At 44.0% G+C, this 21,368-nt stretch overlaps 1 protein-coding gene across 12 annotated transcripts in view; it reads right to left on the reverse strand.

Moving 5' to 3' along the window:
• XPO6 (exportin 6) overlaps window positions 1-21,368 on the reverse strand; it is a 117,519-nt gene that overhangs the window by 24,399 nt on the left and 71,752 nt on the right. For 8 of the 12 annotated variants that reach the window (XM_077985659.1, XM_077985654.1, XM_077985661.1 and 5 more), the window contains 4 exons: window positions 13,513-13,621; window positions 12,133-12,225; window positions 10,579-10,648; window positions 3,625-3,784 (listed from right to left, as the gene is read on the reverse strand). In XM_077985659.1, coding sequence (XP_077841785.1) covers window positions 3,625-3,784; window positions 10,579-10,648; window positions 12,133-12,225; window positions 13,513-13,621 — 432 coding nt within the window. The remainder of the gene's footprint in view (window positions 1-3,624; window positions 3,785-10,578; window positions 10,649-12,132; window positions 12,226-13,512; window positions 13,622-21,368) is intronic. The other 4 variants (XM_077985655.1, XM_077985660.1, XM_077985657.1 and 1 more) reach the window with 1 other exon arrangement.

The raw sequence follows: 21,368 nt of genomic DNA on the forward strand, positions 1-21,368 counted from the left end.
GGATGTTTTAAACATGACATGGTTGTACTAAATATATATACAGAATATATCATGAATGTTCATCTATTAACAGAAGATAGACGGTAAGAATTTTCACCAGAATATGCTTATTGGTACCACTTGTTTTAGGGGAAGGATAGAGTGGGTAGATTATGGATGATTTTTTTCTCTCTATTTTTCTGCATTTCCAAATTGTCTACAATTAATATATAATGTTTTATAAATCAGGAGAATAAAAAATAGTCTTTAAAAAGCAGTCAGGGTATGGTTGCTCATGCCTGAAGTCCTGTAATCCCAGCACTTCAGGAGGTCAAGGTGGAAGGATCACTTGAGGCCAGGAGTTCAAGACCAGTCTGGACAACAAAGTAGGACCCTGTCTTTTAAAATTTTATCCAGATGTGGTGGCACATGCCTGTAGTCTCAGCTACTTGGAAGAGGCTAGGTAGGGAGGACAGCTTGAGCCCAGGAGGTTGAGGATGGACTAAGCCAGGTTCATGCCATTGCACTCCAGCCTGGGTAATAGAACGAAACCAAAATCCTGTGGGTTTTTTTTGTTTTGTTTTGTTTTTGTTTTTGTTTTGTTTTTTAAAAAAAGCAGACCTGCTCTTTTGGCAGTTTATCGAAATAGGATGGCATGGGCTTTTCTATAAAATTGATAATGATAAAACTGTCTTAGTTTTTATTTAAAATCATTTTTAAAATAAAATATTTCAGATGGGTTGATATATAATAAAGAAAATAGAGCAAACTGTCCACCAAAGAATCTATGTGGTGGGTATATGGGTATTCCCTATACAATTCTTTCAACTTTTCTTCAAATCTGAAAATGTTTGATAAAACTTTAGAGGAGGGAGATGAGAGGAGCAAATGTTTCCAGAATAGGTGGAAGTGTTTTATGTTCAAGTACAATTCTTTCAGAAGCAAGTTGTTGAGCCCACTGGTTGCTCAAGGGCTCACTGGATACTAACGAGCATTAAACATAATAACTAATAGCTCTATCTAGTAGGAAATGGGAAATATCTCTTTCATTACAGACAAAACAACATTCCTTTCTAATTTTTTTTTTTTTTTTTTTTTTGAGACAGAGTCTTGCTCTGTCACCCAGGCCAGAGGAGTGTAGTGATCTTGGCTCACTGCAGCCTAGACTTTCCGGGCTCCATCAATCCTCCTGCCTCAGTGCCCCCTCCCATAGTGGGGACTACAGGCGCATGCCACCACACCCAGCTAAATTTTTTTGTCTTTTTAGTAGAGACAGGGTTTCGTCATGTTATCCAGGTTGGTCTTGAACTCCTGGACTCAAGAGATCTGCTCACCGCAGCCTCCCAAAGTGCTGGGATTACAGGTGAGCCACGATGCCTGGAGTTGAAAGACATTCCTTTCTGAGTGAAGGGGAAAAAACCCAAGACCTGGCTAGTTTCTCTCTGCCTACTCTGGGTGGAAACCTGGAAGCGGATGCCAGGGAAGGCAGTGTTTGTCTTTGTCCCAGCATAACAATCAACTAAGGAACTTGTTACAAATACAAACTTGTATTTGTATTTCTGATTGCTGGGGAGCAATGAGAAAGCCCTCAAAAAGGAGCACTTCCGTCAGTCAAGAAAGTGAGGGCAAAAGACTATGGTTCCCGAAGTCCCACGAAGTCCTCGTGATCAGAACAGTTATCAGAAAACAATATACCAATATGCACCTGGTGTTTAACTCTAAATCCTGTTCTACACTAAAAATGCATTTCCAAACATCTTTTAATGTGTGTTTAGCAGTTTTAATATTAGCTTTGCTTTATATAACCAATAAATGAAAACACTGCTAATCATACTGGCTATTAAGGTCACACAGTCATAACAAGAGCCTTCTCTCATATATTAATCTAAATGAAGACAAAATATTAATAGCAAGTATGTTTAAGCACTGAGCTTGCAAATCTAAGCAGTGCAGAAAGATAGGGAACCTATCAAATGATTCAGGATCTTTGAGACATCATCTCACTACAAAGTTGAGATGACTGACAGATATATATATATATATATATATATATATATATTTTTTTTTTTTTTTTTTTTTTTTTGAGACGGAGTTTTACTCTTGTTGCCCAGGCTGGAGTGCACCGGCGCGATCTCAGGCAATTCTCCTGTCTCAGCCTCCCGAGTAGCTGGGATTACAGGTGCATGTCCCCACGCCCAGCTAATTTTTGTATTTTTAGTAGAGATGAGGTTTCATCATATTGGTTAGGCTGATCTTGAACTCCTGATCTCAGGTGATTCGCCCGCCTCAGCCTCCCAAAGTGTTGGGATCACAGGCATGAGTCACTGCACCCGGCTGACTGACAGATGTATCTATACTGCTTAACAGAGTAAATTCAAATAATGGACTTATCTTTGGATTTCAGACAGAAAAACATGTCTTATCCCTGCTAACCCTCAGTGCAAATGGGCCCAGCACAAGAAGAAGAGGAGGAACCACTGTGGTTTGGAAAGAGAACAACATGTGGACCCAGGAAACTGTTAAAATCCACTCTCCCTCTCAAGGACTGTGTGAACCGAGGCAAGGCACTCACATCGCTGAGCCACAATGTACTCAACAATAAAACAGCAATGCCTGTATCTCAAAGTACAGAATAAAATGAAAGACCATGTGCAAAAACACAAAAAATGTCCTACTACTGTGTGCTGTTATTATTATTAATATGAATCTGGCTTTTAAGGGATTTAAGCCCCTTGGCTATCTCTGCTTTTCAGCTAAGAGGTGGCAGTGAAGTCCGGCATGCATGCACCTAGGCTCCTGAAGCTCACTTCTCCTCTGCATGTCACCAGTGATGCGGCTGCTGGGCCAGTCGAAGCATCAGGTATCTTGGCTTTGGGCTGGATCCACATCTACTCAGTTTTGATCTAACCAATTCAACAGCTGCCTTTAAATGATCTAGATGTCCTGTCACTTACATCTTGGGTTTTTTGAAGGGAGAGAGGGAGGAGGGACTGGTGACTGGGTAGACTCAAATGTTCCTCAGCAAGTGCAGCTGTAAACCTGGCATGAGACCCAAGAAGAAGGAGAAGAAAACGAGCCCAGTGGTGAAAGGCTGGGAACCACCTTTCGGGCCAGGCGTGGAGGCTACCCAGCTTTCACTCTCGAGGCCCTAATGGGACTGGAAAAACACACAAAAAGCCCCACCCTGTGCATCTAGCTGCCTACTTGGACAGTGGAGTTGACTCCTTATCAGTAGGACTTTCTTAATATCTCTTTATCCTATGAGGAAAGACATGAAGACTGACCTTTCCTGGTTTCTCCTGGGTCTACAACTGTGTTTACATTTATACACAAGATCTTCAAAGAAACAACAGCTTAAATAGCTTATCAGGTGTTTTGTTATGTGCTAGGCACAGTGCTAAGTGCTTTATCTCATTTAATTCTCATACTAAACCTATAGGAAACTACTTCTACTTCATATTGTAAATGAGGGACCTGAAGTTCAGAGAGGTTAAGTAATTTGTTCCATATTAGCTCGTATGTGGCAGAGTCTAGATTTACCCGGGCCTAGAGCGGAAGCTATTTGGCAATATGCTGCCCCTCACACAAGAAGGTAAAGCTGAACTCTGAAGAAGGAACAGCTCCATAAGGTAGCTGCCAGCCTACCTCTCCACGACTGTGAGGGCATCATTGAACCGCGCAGCAAACACATCCCCAATAAAGTACTCAGCCAGGCGGCCCACGGCCTGCAGCAGGGAGCTCAGGTCTCTCAGGGAGCAGTGCAGACGCCGGCAGTCGTTCTCCGCTGTGATGTTCAACCTGTGTCCTGGAACACAACACCCCAGACAGTTTTCCACAGGAAGACCACGCTTTAGATTCTACATATACTTGCTCGTCCAGCAAGCCACACCCAGCAAAACCAATTCTCGAAACAAAGCAACCCATGGACCACTTCCCAGTACTGAGCACTGGGCCCGGTCTCCACCTGACACTACAGGTCTCCACCAGACACTACACATTTGTGATCCAGAGGCCAGGGACAGAGACAGAGTTGAGGGGAGGGGCAGACAGCCTGGTGTGTGCTAACGTGGAGGGAGCCCCTGATCTGATTCCTTTTGATCCTGTAAGGTCCTGACACCACCACTGTTACATACAAGGAGGCACACCCAGTGAGGCCCAAGCACTTGCCCAGCACGTGTCACATTTCCGGGGCAAGGCTGGTATTCTACACTGAGTCTATGTGACTCCAAATCTGTTTCCTTTGGCATAGGGCCCTATCTCAGAATGAAATTTCCATGGCCCAACAGTGAGGACCTGCCCCTGGCTAAGAGAGGAGGGGTATACTCAGCTCTCCACCCTTGAAGGCTGGGAGGTGGCACAGTATGAAATAAAGAGCATGGGACTTGGATTCCGAAGACACAGATTCCCTGCCACTTCCGGACTCAGTGCCTCAATCAACCCTCCTAAGCCTCAGTATCACTATTATAAGGGCCACGTTAAAATATATAACTCTCCAAGGTACAGAACACTGTTCAGTATTTGTAATTATTATAAACAGCAAAGAACTAGTGAATTACTAAGGTCTGAAATTTCCTTACTTTTCAATACAGCTTCTTCAAACTGAACAAGGAGGATGCTAAGATGAAGGACAAAACATTCTCCCTTGATTTGGTCACTTCCTTGGTTTTTGGATCCCTCTCTTCACAAATGTCACAAAAGACAGTAAGAATTTTCAGGCCGGAACAGAGACCTGCAGGTCTGATTCAAGTCCTTCTCACTGACACAGCAGGAGTGAGGGTGGGGTGGTAACACGACTAGGGCACTGTTCCTAGGGCACCTACGATCCCAGCACTCCCTAGGTACTTTCCACACCTGCTCCCTCCCCCTACTTCAGTTCTCTCCTGTCTCTTAGGAGGCAAGACTCACACTGGTCATTACCAACCCTCCTCCCGCCGTGCTCCACAATCAGCTTCCCAGAGCCCAGACTAAGCTTGCAGCTCCCCTGAAGCAAGGTGCTGAAGCCTCTGGAGGCTCTCTCCTGCTAAAAGGGGAGAACCTAGACTCTCCAGTTTCAACTCAGGTCTCTTATGGCCTCGACACCTTTTACTATGCCACTATGTCAGCCAGACCCAATGGTTAATTCCCCAGAGCCTCATGTCTCTGTGCCTCTGCCTAGACTGCCCATCATTTCATCCTCTGCCCACCCAAGTTCTGCAAGCTCCTACATAGATAGCCTCCAGCCTCTCAGGGGCATCCTCTCTCTGTGAGGCCTCACCCCTCCTGTCTTCCTCCTTGGCACCCATACCCATAAGGAGATAAACTGATGATTTACAAGACCATCTCCTTACCGACTACAAAATCCCTTGTGGTGAGCAGCTACGTCCAGCAGCCAGCACAGCAGCTGGTACAGAGTGAGTGACCGTATATGTATGAATGATTTAGATGCAACAGAACAGACAGCAAACTAGAGCAGGACAGGGAGACCCAGGCAGCTTCCTTCCTCACCCGGTCCCTGGGAATACTGGCATGTATTACTGACAGTAAACATGGATGGGTGGCACCTGTGGAAAGGAAGGGTGGACACCTAGAAGCAAGTGGCAGATGAAGTAGCAGGCCAAATGCCTCGATCCGCCGCCAACAGTGCTTGCAACAGCCCCCAAGGAAGACAGGAGGCTGGAAGACCGGACAGAGGGCCACATCTCAAGGAGCAGGAGAACGAAAGAAGAGGTAACACATGGAAGGACCTTAGACAGAGAGGGCCAGTGACAAAGGCTGGTTTTGACCTGCCCCAAATCACCTGCTCCTGCCTCCTCCACTCCACAAGGACAGCAGTGCCCTGGCACAGGAACAAGATTCCCAGCCCGAGGCAGCCCCTCCAGAGCCTGTCGGTGCAGCTAAGGAGTAAGCCAGCTTCTCCAGCCAGAGCAACAGAATGACCACCCCACCCAGCCAGATGAGCTCACAGAAACAACACACTGAGAGGGATTTTTCATCACGCTGGTTATGCAAAAGAGAACACAGACTTCATGGGCTACAGAGAGAGCCCCAATCTCTCAGTTAACTGAAGTGCCACAATTATATACCCTCTGAATGTCAATGGGATTTTCAAGGCTACATCTATGCAACCAACTCCCAGGGTCAACTTCTAAAACCTGCTGCTCCTCTGCACACCAACCAGATCTCAGGGCTCTGTGGGAATAACCTCTTATGAAAAATACACCTGACACTGGGTATGGCATAGTACAGGCCCAAAAAGAGGGGAGGCCAGCTTTTCTTTCTCAGAGCGACACCAGGGGTCACTGAGTCTGCTTCAGTAGCCCTTGGCGCTCTGTGCATGCTCAACCTTCATTTCGCACCTCCACCTCCCCCCAGGCTCTACCTTGACCACCAGTTTCTAACTTCTCTATGGTATCCAATCCCTTCAGTACCCGCTGAATGCCTGAGAACGAGCTTCTGAAATATTTTAAGTGTGCAAAGGGAACACTGTTATTTTTTTTTAAAACCAAACCAAAACACTACCCTAAATCAAGTTTCCATTTGAGTATGGTCCTTAATAGATAATTACTAGAGAGCTTAAAAGTCACCCTGACCAAGCCTTCCCCTCTGCCCAGCACTTACCCTGCACACCTGGCCCTTCAGCCTCTTCCTGGACCTCGGCTGAATGCTAGGGAGCTCAAGGGAGCCCTTCCACCTCTGGACAACTTGGTCACAAACACGGGTAAAATATGTCTCCCTGTGATTGCTCATCACCCCTGGCCCACTCCTTGAGGGTAGAACACAGAACAAGCCAAAGCCTGCTGACCACATGATAGCCCTGAGGATGTAATCCCTCATTACCCTCCTGAGAATCCTTGCCATCCTGATCCCTTCCCTCTGAACTTGTCCTATTTCATCTAGCAAAGAGCAGTACCTAGGATGAAAACTATGGGTACCTAGCATCCAGTACCTAGGATGAAAAACAGCTTGGAAGTGCTGGGTGTGTGTTTTAAACTATGAGTTTGAACAATATGAAACTGTTGACACTTGATCACTTCTGACCCAACAAAACTGCAATTCCATACAGTTCCACTTTGCACATATGTGCATCTAAGATTCATGTTCATCAAAATCATAGCTGGTTCTTTCCTGTTCTATCTGCAAGGCAGACAATCACATGGGCAATAAATACCCCAAGTCAAATTCTCTACCTTGACACCTTCCTCCAGCCTAGAAACCTATTATCACCACCACAAAAGTCACGCAGGGCATCAAGTAGACTTGAGGGGACAGGCCAGCATCCCACTGTGAAAAGCTGTTCAGATCCACCCACACTTTCTTATGTCTGGCCAAGGCTTAGATTTCCCCCTAAAAGCACAGGACATCTGCAAGGTAGAACCTTCAGATGAGAATGCTGAAACGTTTGGAGGCATAAAACACCATGTCCACATGAAAGTCCTATCTTCCACAAACCAAGTCATCCTAAAGCTGTTTAGATATGACTTAAGCCATATCCAAAGAACAGCTCCTTGGTAAATCACTGCCCTAGGGGGGAAAAAAAATCTTAAACATAATTTAGTCTTCTCTTTTTGAGGAGTTGAGGAAGGTATAAAAACTAGCATTCAGGTATTTCCCTCTGAGAGAACAAACAAATCATAATCATAAATCATAAACGAACCCAGCAGGAACAAACAATTTAAGTCTAAAAATCTTATATAAAATTTTGTAGACAAAATAATCCCTTAGACAGGAAAGTTTGCATGGGTACCCAGAAAAGTTAAAGGGTTACCTAGAGGAGAAACACTGTCTCAATGAAGGAAGATCTCAATGAGGAGTGGCAGAAGTCACATACAGAATGGAGGCTTTGGGGCCACATACAGACATCAATGCTGTGTAAGCGGAACACCACCAATGAGGATTTCTTAACCTACATATGGTAGAAAAGACAGACAGAGGGAGCAAAGGACTACCTGCCAGGAGCCAGAGCAGCACACAGCAACCAGCGTGGCCCGGCAACACAAGCTGTGCCTTGGTCTTGACAGGGAAGTGGAGGCAGGCTCAGCAGCAGGAAGGGAAACAATGCGAAGCACACAGGATCTTCTGAATCCAACTGCTCTGACAAAAGCAAAAGTGGGAGCCTTCCAGGCTGGGTAACTACACTGCAGGCCTCAACCACACTGCAGGTCTCACTGCTGGCCAAAATGTGCATCCCATTGTCATATATGGTCGCAGCACCAGGAGTAAGCAAGAATTTCAGCTGGTGCCCGTTTACATAGGCTCCAGAGGAGACCCAAGAATTAAAGGCTGGGCTAGAAAGTAAATGCAAATGAAGGAGGGCCCAGGGCCTATCGGGGATGAGAGGGCACAGTTTCTGTTGAGGGTCATAAGGCTGGTGTGGCATGGAGGTTATTTGAGGGGGTAAATGGCTATGGGAATCAGGGGAAAAAATGTACTCAGAGTTTCCGTTTGTTAATAGCCTTTGCACTGGAAACTTGGCTTCTGAGCCACCAAAAATTGGGGAATGCTTTGTCATGGATGAGAGAGCTCGTTTTAAAACAGGAAATAAGGATTTCTCCGGCCTGAGAGGTTTTGCCACTGGAATACAAGCCAAGGATCAGTGCTGAGGATGAGATTTACAAATGATCTGGAAGAGCCGAGTTCTATGAAATTGCCAGTAAATAGGCTTTAGTGAAAGCAGGTATGTGGTATTTCCTATAGGAAAAAATAAATCACACTATCCTTCTAGGGAGAGAAGCTCAGAATTATCAGCTATGTCCCAAAAATAGAGTTTCAGATTCACTAGACTTTCACCTAAAGACAGACACATGGAATGTAAAAACGTCAGCTTTTACAAAAGTAAACAGGACACTGAAGGGTCAAGGTGGGGGAGGAAAGAACACCTGCTTGGTTTTTTTAATAGATCAAGAACAGTGTCTTCAGGGTCCTGAGTACATTCTAATTTGAATAGTGGTCCTGAAGGAAAGACCACCTGGGCATGATTATTCCCAAGAATGGCTTCTGGAAACATCTGTAGCACTTCTACACAGCCAAATGATTTTCATTAGTGGTGACAGCACATTTTACAGGCATGTTTGTTTTGAAAGTGTCTTTTTAAAGTTTTGTCTTTTTAAATTTCTTACCCTATCTACAAAGTCAGGGCCTACATTCGGGACATGCCAAGGCCCATCAGCCTTCTGGGGCCCACTAGATTATTTAGAAGCTTATATAGTCATGGAAACCAGCCATCACAGACCACCAAGGACAGCCTCGGAAAGAGGCTCCCGTGGAGGATCTGCCATGAATCACAAGCTCATCCAGGACACAGGCTGCACAATGGGCAGCTCTGTGCTGGGCTGAAACAGCAGTTACCCAACACAGGGGCTGCACGCCAGAGCCAGGACAGGTCCCGTAAGAAGCACGCTGGGAAGAAGGAAGGGCGGTGAGAAGTGGTGCACAGCAGCTGATGGGGCAGGGAGGACACACGTGGTTTTCAGTTACTGGTGTTTTCAGCTGACAAAAATCAATGTCAGATGCTAGCTATTTCAACGTTGACAAAAATGAATGTCAGATGTTAAGCTATTTCAACGTTTTGTCATTCCCTATTATACCATCATGAGACTAGTACCAACAAAGCCATGGGACCCTGGGTAAATTAACATCTCTGAACATCAATTTCCTCTTATGTAAAATAGGGGAAACTAGTAATAGCACTTACACCTCACAGGACAATGGAGAGAATTAAGTAATATAAGTCAATAACACAGTGCCTGGCATGTAATGAGAGCTACAAAAGGAAGCTGTTACTATTATTGTTATCAACAAAATAACAAAGAAAGCTAACCCTAAACCCCAAGCAGGCAGGGCCTGTAAACAGCAGCCAAAAACCTTTCCAACCAGCTCTGGTCGGAGCCCCTGGGGCCATCTGCAACAGGTGGGGGGGGGGCGGGTCCATAGACCATCAGCTGCGCTATGGCCTTCCAATTCTAGAGTGCGCAGGAAGCAAGAAAGCACAAGGCCATGTTTTCCCTAGTACACCTGCTGGTTGAAAGGACATAAGGAAATATTAGAGGCTTTTTAGTAAGTCCTGTCTCTTTACTCCAAATCAGTTTCTTTTCCAAATACCTTCTTGGAATACCCTGTCATGACCTCATCTTTTACCTCCCCCACAGCTTCTTTTTATCATAAACCTTTTTTTTTTTTTTTTTTTTTTTTTTGAGACGGAGTCTCGCTCTGTCGCCCAGGCTGGAGTGCAGTGGCCGGATCTCAGCTCACTGAAAGCTCCGCCTCCCGAGTTTACGCCATTCTCCTGCCTCAGCCTCCCGATTAGCTGGGACTACAGGCGCCCGCCACCTCGCCCGGCTAGTTTTTTGTATTTTTTAGTAGAGACAGGGTTTCACCGGGTTAGCCAGGATGGTCTCGATCTCCTGACCTCGTGATCCGCCCGTCTCAGCCTCCCAAAGTGCAAGGATTACAGGCTTGAGCCACCGCGCCCGGCCTCATAAACCTTTAAAAACGTTCCCTGTTTAGAAGTGGGGAGGCCGCAGTGAAGAAATCATGTTCCGACAGCAACAGCAGCAATAATGAAATATCAGTCCAATGGTTTTTTGAATGTTCGGTTAAATTAGAAAATAAAAATCAGTTTACCTGACCCTGAAGTGACTATAAACTGCTGTAATCCCAAATAAACTTCTAAATTGTCCTGAAGAACTGGGAACTGAAAACAAAGAAACAACAACAAAAAAAATTTAAGTCATAAATGCAAGTTTTTATAGCACTTTAACGTTACAACATAACAAGCAACTAAGCGGTGAGGAACAGGATCAAAACCTTTTCTCTAGGAACCTTTAAATGCATAAATGCAGCTAAAAACCTATGACCACTCTTCAGTGCACCCCCCCCGCCAACTACAGTTTCTACAATTGAAACCACCAATTAATACAGAGTAAGAAAGAAAACGTATTAGTTCGACCCTCTTTTTTTTTTTTTTTTTTTTTAAAGTAAAGGACACTGTGGTATGACTATTAAATTCCTAACAGAGGAGATCAAACCCTGAAATGATCTACACCTTCTAGAACTCTGAGAAGGGACCATATCTCCCTTCAAATCCAAGGGAACATCTACGTGAGAGAAATGTCAGCTATGCCTTATTAAAGTACATGGAAAAGTGAAAAGATGGGCCTAATTATTTGGAAGTCAGTTCCCTTGCTCAAGTAGCAGTCAGAACATCATAACCAGAGCTGCATCTTTCTTTCGCAAGCTGCTACACTCACCAGTAAGATTAAAACGTAACCAGCCCCTAAGAAAGGCAGATGGCAAAGTAAAATGAAGCTTTTCAGGAGAGAACACAAGTATAGCTAGGTCATTCAATGCAAAAGATGACGCTATGGCCAGGGGTGGTGGCTCACGCCTGTAAATGCCAGCACTTTGGGAGGCAGAGGCGGGCAGATGATGAGGTCAGGAGATCGAGACCATCCTGGCTAACACGGTGAAACCCCGTCTCTACTAAAAATACAAAAAGTTAGCTGGGTGTGGTGGTGGGCACCTGAAGTCCCACCTACTCGGGAGGCTGAGGCAGGAGAATCGCTTGAACCCGCGAGGGTTCAGTGAGCCGAGATCACGCCACTGCACTTTGGCCTGGGCGACAGAGTGAGACTCTGTCTCAAAAAAAAAAAAAAAAGGAATAATCCTAATAACTGCCTTGCCTTGAAGAAGAAATGAATTTAATGAAAATCTCTTTGAATAACAAGCACCACATAGGAAAGGGAATCAATCCTTACAACTAAAGATTCCAGCACATATAGACACAGGCAGAGAAAGCTAGCAATTTGCCAAGAGTGAGCTTTACAACGGCCAGCTTTTCAGCAATGTAACTTCTATAAGTAACAGCTCCCACTTGGCCTGGCCACTTGCAAGCTACTGATAAAGGTATTAAGGCTTTAGTCAAATTCCTATTATATCCAAGACTAAACAGGGTTCCAAAAGTTGGTTTAATATTTTGTGGAAATGTTAGTATTTGTTCAGTTTGAGCAACAGTTAAATGGTAATTATTATTCTGTTTTTAAAAAGTACATATGGGGGGGGAGAGAGAGAGAGAGAGACAGACAGACAGACAGACAGACAGACACAGGGGAGTCAACCAGCCATGCTCTGTGTACAGGAAAATCGCTACACTTTTCACTCCCCCAAACGGCGCATTACCAGTGTGGAGAAGGCATGCGTGGGCAGGAGCTCCATCACTTTGGCCACCACCTCCAAACTCTGCCGTAAGTACCGCTGCCACTCCGTCTGCTGCTGTGGGGGAAGCACAGGAAAATCAGCTCTCCCAGAATCCTCTCATCTTCCTTGCGAACCTCAAGTCCACTTTCAGAAATAAAATTTTGAAGAAATGGAAAATGATGGAACCAGGTTATCTGGTACAATAAAAAGGCCAAGCTAGAATTTTTTAAAAACAATGAATTAATTTCATTAAAAACTATTTCCTCAGAAAGTAAATGATCCATAAAGAATAACCTATTTTCCCCCCTTGGGTTATAGGATACAGAGATGGAGAGCCACTTGTGATATCACCTGTTGGAAATGATCACACATCACCTTCTGACACAGTCCACTACTGTGTCCCTATCCAAATAACCGACTGACTCAGTGCCACTCAGAATGGGGTCCACAGCCAGTCAGCAAAAGCATCCCTTGGCGGGGGCTGTCAGAAATGCAAATTCTGTGGTCCCCACCCTAAGCCTCCAGAATCAGAATCTGCTTTAACAAGCTGTTCTAGTGATTCTTATCCATGCTGACATTTAAGAAGCAAGACATGTCATTCCCCTTTTGGGAGATGAGGACGTTATGGCTTAGAGAAATGCCACACCCAGCCTTCCAATCTCCTCCAGGCCCAAGGTTGCAGAGCTTCAAACCCAGGACATCTGGCTCTAAGCAAAGGGCTCTCTGTAACCCAAATATGACCACCCACAAGCTCTTGACCATGCCACAATCACTCTAACTTTCAGAACAGCAGCAGTTAATTTGAAAAATTTTAAGCACCTAATGGTTTAAAAAAAAACAAACACACACTGGAATTGTTTCCTTACAGACATTCTCCTTATTAACGTTGGGCACATCAGCATCAGAAAATTCAAGACTGATTTTAAGAAGTAGAAGTTTGCATAATATACCCCAAACAGACATCCTTTCATTCTAGCCTTATTGGTTCAGTATCTCGCTAACGGTCTCCACAAGCATCCAGCGAGCTCTTACTGCTGCCCAGGTTGGGGAGCAGAGGTGAGGGTGCAAGGCAGGGGAGACAGAGAGGATACAGAGTTCTCACTAAACTACTTTTCATTGTACATATGGTTTCTCTACTTACATCTCTAGTCCACATAAAAATGCCTGTAAAACATTTTTTATGGTTAATAAGTCAAAAGGGACTAGCAGGAGATTAAAAATTTCAAATGTACAACTCAAACCAGAAGACTACTCTGGTTTCAGAACAGTCTCTGGAGCAGAGGGCTCTGGGTTACAGGTCCCCATTCTGATTCACATTACAACGTGAGAGCGACAAAAAGTCAATGAGGGCGTGCCCCTTACATCGTCATCCAGAGTCTCGTCATCCAACTCCTCCAGCTGGGCCTGGTTGTATCTGAACTGGATTCGATTCAACACCTCTGTGAGGAGGAGCACCAGGGCATCTTCGTACCTACATGGCAGGGAGAAATTCAACATCAATCAGGTGAAAGGAGGCTTTCAGCTTAGAATTTGGAAAAGGTCCCCTGCACTATAAAAGAAGTGGTGTCCATGTTGATCACCATGGAAAAGGAGCATCTAAATTCCTGAGGCTGAGTTTATGGGTTGGCAGGTGTGTGCGCGCATGGAACAGAAACAGAGGTATTTATTTAACGATGTACCAGGCACCATGTATCTTCCTGACAGACTGTTTATATAATAGCCTCTTTTGTCTCTGGCAATATTTTCTGTCTTAAAATATATTTTGTCTGCTATTAGTACAGAGACCTGAGCTTTCTTTTGGTTACTTTTTGCACGGAATATCTTTTTCCATCTTTTTACTTTCGATCTATTTGTATCTGAATCCAAAGTGAGTCTCTTGTAGACAACACGTCATTGGGTCATGGCTTTATTAAAAAATCTATTCTCTGCCTTTTTAACAGGAGAATCTAATCTACTAAATGTAATGTAATTACTGATAAGAAGGCCTCATTTCTGCCATTTTGCTATTTATTTTCTATGACTTATGTTCCTCAATTCCTCCATTCCTGCCTTCTTTTGGGTCAAACAGGTATTTTGTAGTGCTGCATTTTAAATCCCTTGTCCTTCCTTTTACTAAGTATTTTCAAGTTATGGTCTTAGCAGTTGCTCTGGGGATGATAGGCACTGCATATAAATATTACCTAATTCAATGATTTAATGCTTTTAACAGCTGTGAGAAGTAAATGGTATCAATATTTTTCTGATGAAGAAACAACAATTAACAGAAGTTAAATAAACTGTCCAAGGCCACAAAGCTATTTCAAACCCAGGGCTCCCTAACTCAAAATCATGTTCTCTCTACACATAAATCACCAATGGATTTGTTTTGTTTTGTTTTGTTTTTGGAGACAGAGTCTCACTCTGTCACCCAGGCTGAAGTGCAATGGCGTGATCTTGGCTCACTCCAACCTCTGCCTCCCAGGTTCAGTGATTCTCATGCCTCAGCCTCCCGAGTGGCTGGGATTACAGGCATGAGCCACTATGCCCGGCTAATTTTTGTATTTTTAGTAGAGACGGGGTTTCACCATGTTGGTCAGGTTGGTCTTGAAATCCCGACCTCAGATGATCCACCAGCCTCGACCTCCCAAAGTGTTGGGATTACAGGCGTGAGCCACTGCACACGGCACCAATGGGTTTTAAGCCTGCTCCACCCAACTCCCAAAACCTAATCTTTAGTCCATTTTAAGAAGACTTAGAAATTAAAAAGAGCCTGGGGAAACCGTGACCCTCTGATTTGTGTCTAAGAATAATTTCTCAAAGAAATACTCAGAGCGGTAGGTTTGGTATTTCCCACATGTAATAAGAACCCAACTCAGAAGATACCAAGTTATAAGCAACAACTGCTACCACAAAGACCAACAAACTGCTCATTTTCAAGAACAAATCATGTTGCCTAAATACTCGCCTATCCTGAAATGCTTCTAAGATAAGTTAACGGATTGCTCCCACTCATACAGCAAACCACCAGTGCTGGTTAGTAAGCTCTCCACATCAATCTACTCTCCACAGTTGCAATGCTGGGGCTGAGACTCAAAGGACACTTCGTTTCAGTCAGGTTCTACAGCAGGGACACTGGAGGGAGACTGGAAGGCAGAAGGGACAAAAGGACTGTATCCTTCCTGTGGGCTTGCTGTCCTGGCAGTGCTGCCCCAGCAACAGATACCTGGCAGCAGCAACTGGTTCCAGTTTCCAGCTTCATTCCACATTCCCAGAACTAGTATCGTGCACCCTCAGAGGTAGAGGCAACACCCTCTCCTCAAAGGAATGGTGCCAGTTCGAAAAGGTCCCTCCTCTGAACTCCTGCAGCAGCTGGATGGGGCTGCCTCTTCAGAGATCTGAACCCTAGTTGCTTAGGGCCCAAGCTCTGATCATCCAGATTTTGAAAGCCCCAGCTTCTTGCCTTTGCACTTCTAGCCTTAGGGGTGGAGCCACTTCCTGTACTTATCAACCGTGTTATCTCAGTGTTCCCTCTGAAACCTATTTAATCAATTTCCTACACTGAATTTTCTGTTCAAATAATTAAGTATGGTTTCTGATTTCCTGACAGGACTCTAACTAATACACCACCCAATCTACTACAGTTGAGTACTGGGACAACATGATAATCAAAGCTAAAAGATATCCAATACCAAGACCAAACACGGTCCATTTAGTCCATGAGGTACAGCCCATGTGATGAGACTCAGTCTACAGACCACTTACAAATCCTCCTGGATTGTCCCATTTCAGATTTTGGTGTCTTTTTTTTTTTTTACATTAAGAATTTAACCTATGCCAAAATTGACATTTGTATTTATTTACTTATTTTTTAACATAATTTCAACTTTTATGTTAGATTCAGGGGATACATGTTTAGACTGGTTACTGCAGTATACTGTGTGATGCTGAGGTATGAGGTACAACTGATCTCCTCACCCAGGCACTGAGCATAGTACCCAATAGCTTTTCAGCCCCTGCCCTCCTCCCCACTCCCCTTTCTATCAGTCTCCAGTGTCTGCTGTTGCCATCCTATGTCCATGAGCACCCACTGTTTAGCTCCCGACAGTTCATTTCTTAACTACAGACAGACACTCCTTACTTACCATATCCAGCAGTGACTCCCCAACTGTAAGCAAACGACTTAACAATCTAACACACGCCAGCCCTAAAGTAGACTGGCAACTGAACAGGGCCCAGGAAAGAATGCTGGTAGGGAAAAAGGCACTAATAAAATCAACAACATCTGTGGGAAAATTCACCCAATAAAGTCAAAATCCCACTTAGTAAACTCCATAGAAAGGTAAGATCAAACATTTAGGCCTAGAGTTTACGTTTTTGCCTTTGTTCAAGACATAAATTCTAAAGTTACAGAAGTTTCACGCTACAAATTGCTGTGACAGATCAAAATATTTTCACAATTCTGCTAGGAAAGAAAATCTACTTCAGACCAGAGGACAGATGAATTTTGTCATCTATAAATTGTCTTGCTGTGCTAAAAGGAAATTTAGAGACTTTCTATGCAAATGTAACCCTAAATTAGACCTAAAATCTTAACTGGCAATTGGCAACTCTGGCTGCAAAAAAAAAAAAAAAAAAAAGTATCACTTAGAAAATTAAGTACAAGCAAAAACCAGGCAAATATGCACATAGATCATTGATCTCCCCAAGTATCATGTGGGAGGTGGAGAAAGTATATGGCTGTGACAGACACTCTGGTTGCCTGCCCAATACCCATTCTCCTTCCTCAGCAAGAGAACACTGGGTATTGGGGCCAACTCAAAGACAACATCTCCCCTGAACATGGAGGCGGCCAACGAGAGACTGAAAGCAGCTACTGGGTGGGACTTCTAAGAAGTCTTCTCTTGCCCAACCTATCCCACTTCTCATTACTGCTGCCTGAATCGTGGGTGTGATGTCTGTAGCATATCCAGCATCAATCTCTGACCATAAGATGATGATGGAGAGGGAAACCATACATAATGGTAGAATAAATAGGTAAAAGGATTCAAAAAATTACTTGCTACACAAAGAGACACGACTTCTCAAGGAAAAGACAATCAACAGATGCCAACCTCAAGATGACAAAGGTGTAGGAATTATCGATGACTCTAAAACAGCTATAACAACAATGCTCCATGAGGTTCCTCTAAGGTCTGAATTGTGCGACTCTTCCCCAAAAACTACTCATTCATATATTGAAGCCTAACCCTCAATGTGTCTGTACTTGGAAGACAGGGCCTATAAAAAGGTAATCAAGTTATCTGAGGTCAAAGAGCAGAGCCTTAATCCAATAGGACTGTTGCCCTTATGAGAAGACGAAGAGACACAAGGGTTCTCTCCCTCCCTTTCCTCACGTGCACACAAGAAAGGCCACGTGAGCACTCAGAGAGAAGGCGGTGTCTGCAAGCCACCAAGAGAGCTCACAGAAACAGAATCTGCCAGCACCTTGAAGTGGAACTTCTAGACTCAAAACTATGAGAAAATACATTTCTGTTGTTCAAGGCTTTAAGGCCAGCCTGTGGTATTTTGTTATAGTGGCCCCAGCTAACTAATAGAGCAGGTAAACAATATGAGAAAGAAACCTGGAACTTCAAGAATGAAGGAAAAGCAAGAGAAATGGCAATGTCTGGGTAAATCTAATAGACTACTTCTTTCTTAAGAGCTATAAAATATGAATGATGGGTATGTGTATAAATTAGAACATTGGTGGGGTTTTCCAAGTATGTATATATAAAACCTCAATATAAAGAAGAGAGGCTAAAGGACTCTAATCTATATGGTGGTAAGGTTTCCATACCACCCTTGTGGTAAAAAGTGACTGTGAAAAGTTAAGTATATATACTATAATACCCAGAACAACCATCAAAAAAACCCACATAAAGAAATGTGGTCCAACACTCAATAGACACACTAGAAAAGAAAACTAAATGTGTATGCAACTAACAGAGTCTCAAAATAAATGAAGCAAAAACTGATCAAACTAAAAGGAGACAGACAAATCCAAAATTATTTTTGGAGAATTCACCCCTCTCTCAGTAACTGATAAAACAAGTAGGATAAAGAAAACATGTATAGGCTGGGCGAGGTGGCTCACGCCTGTAATCCCAGCACTTTGGGAGGCCAAGGCAGGCAGATCACCTGAGGTCAGGAGTTCCAGACCAGCCTGGTCAACATGGCGAAACCCTGTCTCTACTAAAAATACAAAAATTAGCCAGGCGTAGTGGCGGGCACCTATAATCCTAGCTACTTGGGAGGCTGAGGCAGAAGAATCGCTTGAACCTGGGAGGTGGAGGTTGCAGTGAGCCGAGATCACACCATTGCACTCCTCCAGCCTGGGCAACAAAGCAAGACCCAATCTCAAACCCAATCTCAAAAAAAAAAAAAAAAAAGATACGTACAAATTAAACTAGAAAACAATAACAAAAAGGTATATGGAAAATCCCCAAATATTTGGAAACTAAACAAAGGAAATCTCCAAAGAAATTAGAAAATAGTTTAAATCAAATGAAAATTAAAATGTAACATTAAAACTTTAGGGACAGCCAGGCATGGTGGCTCACGCCTGTAATCCCAGCACTTTCGGAGGCCAAGGCAGGCAGATCACGAGGTCACGTGATTGAGACCAGCCTGACCAACATGGTGAAACCCCGTCTCAACTAAAAATACAAAAATTAGCTGGGCATGGTGGCGTATGCCTATAATCCCAGCTACTCGGGAGGCTGAGGCAAGAGAACTGCTTGAACCCAGGAAGCAGAGGTTGCAGTGAGACAAGATCGCGCCACTGCACTCCAGTCTGGTGACAGACCGAGACTCCGTCTCAAAAAAAAAAAAATTTGAGGGATAAAGCTAAAGCAGGGCTTAGAAGGAAATTTACAGCATTAAAGGCTTATATATACCCCAGAGATAAGCCTATAGGCCTCAAGTTCTAAAAGTTAAATAAAATTATACATGTTAAAGCAACTACATAGTAGGTGCTCAATAAAATATATATGAATAAAGAACAAATGAACAAAGAAATGAATGAAAAACACACAGGCAATAAACAGACAAAATTCTAAGTCAAGTAAATACAAAGGACTGAAGCATATTCCTGGATAGCTTTTTCAACTCAATAAAGCAACTAAGACTCTATTCACTTGCCCTGTGGGGCAGTCAAGAGCAGTAACCAGAAAGCTGCTAGAGCTCTGATCTAAACCTTGTTCACACCTTTTATTGCACCACAATGTTATGTGTAACACTGGCACTTCCTCTTTATTAAGCAGGTTCACCCACTCCAAAAAGCAAGGAGCAGTTTTTCTCACGCTCGCTCACATTTGTTTACAGTCCAATCTAATGTCACCGGAATCCCTACGCTGGTTTGTGGCCGGTACTTGCCAGAAGTCTAGTCACAAAGAGGCTCATAGAACATGACACAATGACTTTAGGTTGCTTCACATACTCAGGTTTCTTCATCTTCCTGTAAAAATAAATTTCTACACAGGTGACTCCCCTCACATTGACAAGCACAAAGAGCCGGAAGTGAGAGAGAAAGGGGAGGCGAACCAATGCTTTTTTACTGAGCACCTACTGTCAGCCAAGGCACTTTACACTCATTGGTTCATTCCACTTTCTCAACAATTTGTGAGGAAGTCACAACCATCCAAAAGCACAAACAAAGAAAGGGAAAAGAAAATCCGGGCCTTTCCATGCCACCACCTCAAAATAGAGATCAGGACGTCTACCCCATCAGCCATTCCGCTCTGCAGGAATGGCTACAGAACATTTACCCAATTAACACTGGGGCTCAGGCTTTCTCAAGTCCCCACCGTCTCTCATCAAGAAGCTCCTGACCAGGCAAGAGACCATGCAGAGCTCCAATTTCCAAGCTCCTAGGACCAAAAATAAATCTATGTACATTTGTGCTTCTAAATTAGTAGCTTACAATGCTTACCACTTTGTTGTGATGAATGATGCAAGACCTTTAAACCACAAGGGACAGGAAACGAGTGCTGCCTTTGTGACTTAACCACACCTATGTTTCCCATTTAAGACAGCAAGAAAACATTTTTGACTACTTCCTGCAAGATTAGTTGCTTCTGAAATATGATTCCAGAATATCCCAACTTCTCTCTGGTATATTTTATCAGCTGACAAACATTTGATCACACGTGCATGCTCTTAGTTAACATAAATACGGTCACCACCAGAAGCCAGTGTTCTTTAGCAGCTGCTCCTGCAAAACAGTATCTCTCTGATATATTAAGAGTCTCTCACAGCCTGGAGTGGTGAATGTAAGGGTTACCGAAAAAATTATAAGCTGAAGTTGAAATATTCTCTTTGTGCAGCCCAGTGGACTAATACATGTTCTTTGTAGTCTACTGTCCTAGACCACTAGGGGGTATCTGATAGGACATGCAGTTCCCCAGATGGTGGTTACTATTTAACAGCATTAACCAGAGGAACTTGGAGGGGTTTGTTGTTGTTGTTGTTATTTTATTTTAGAGACAGAGTCTTTGTCTGTCAGCCAGGCTGGAGTGCAATGGCATGATCATAGGTCACCGTGGCCTCCAACTCCCGGGCTCAAGCAGTCCTCCTGCCTCAGCCTCCTGAGTAGCTGTGACTACAGGCATGCACCATTTTTTCTATTTTTTGTACAGACAGAGTCTTGCTATGTTGTCCAGGCTGGTCTCAAACTCCTGGGCTCAAGTGATCCTTCCACCTAGGTACCCACAAGGAGCTGGAATTACAGGTGCACACTACCATGTCTGGCTAATTTGTTTTTTAAGTTTTTGTAGAGACAGGGTCTCATTATGTAGGCCGGGCTGGTCCCAAACTCTTGCCCTCAAGTGATCCTCCTGCCTCAGCCTCCCAAAGTGCTGGGATTACAGGAATGAGCCATGGCACTTGGCCTGTTGTTTTATTTTTCAAAGGCATAAAGGCATTATATGTGTTACACTTAAAAAAGAATGAATCATGAAAAATTAGAAAGCCTCCAGCCAGGCGCAATGGCTCAAGCCTGTAATCCCAGCACTTTGGGAGGCCAAGACGGGTGGATCACGAGGTCAGGAGATCAAGACCATCCTGGCTAACATGGTGAAACCCCGTCTCTACTAAAAATACAAAAAAGAACTAGCCGGGCGAGGTGGCAGGCGCCTGTAGTCCCAGCTACTCGGGAGGCTGAGGCAGGAGAATGGCGGGAACCCGGGAGGCAGAGCTTGCAG

This window comes from Macaca mulatta, chromosome 20 (assembly GCF_049350105.2).
Source record: "Macaca mulatta isolate MMU2019108-1 chromosome 20, T2T-MMU8v2.0, whole genome shotgun sequence".
NCBI lineage: Eukaryota > Metazoa > Chordata > Mammalia > Primates > Cercopithecidae > Macaca > Macaca mulatta.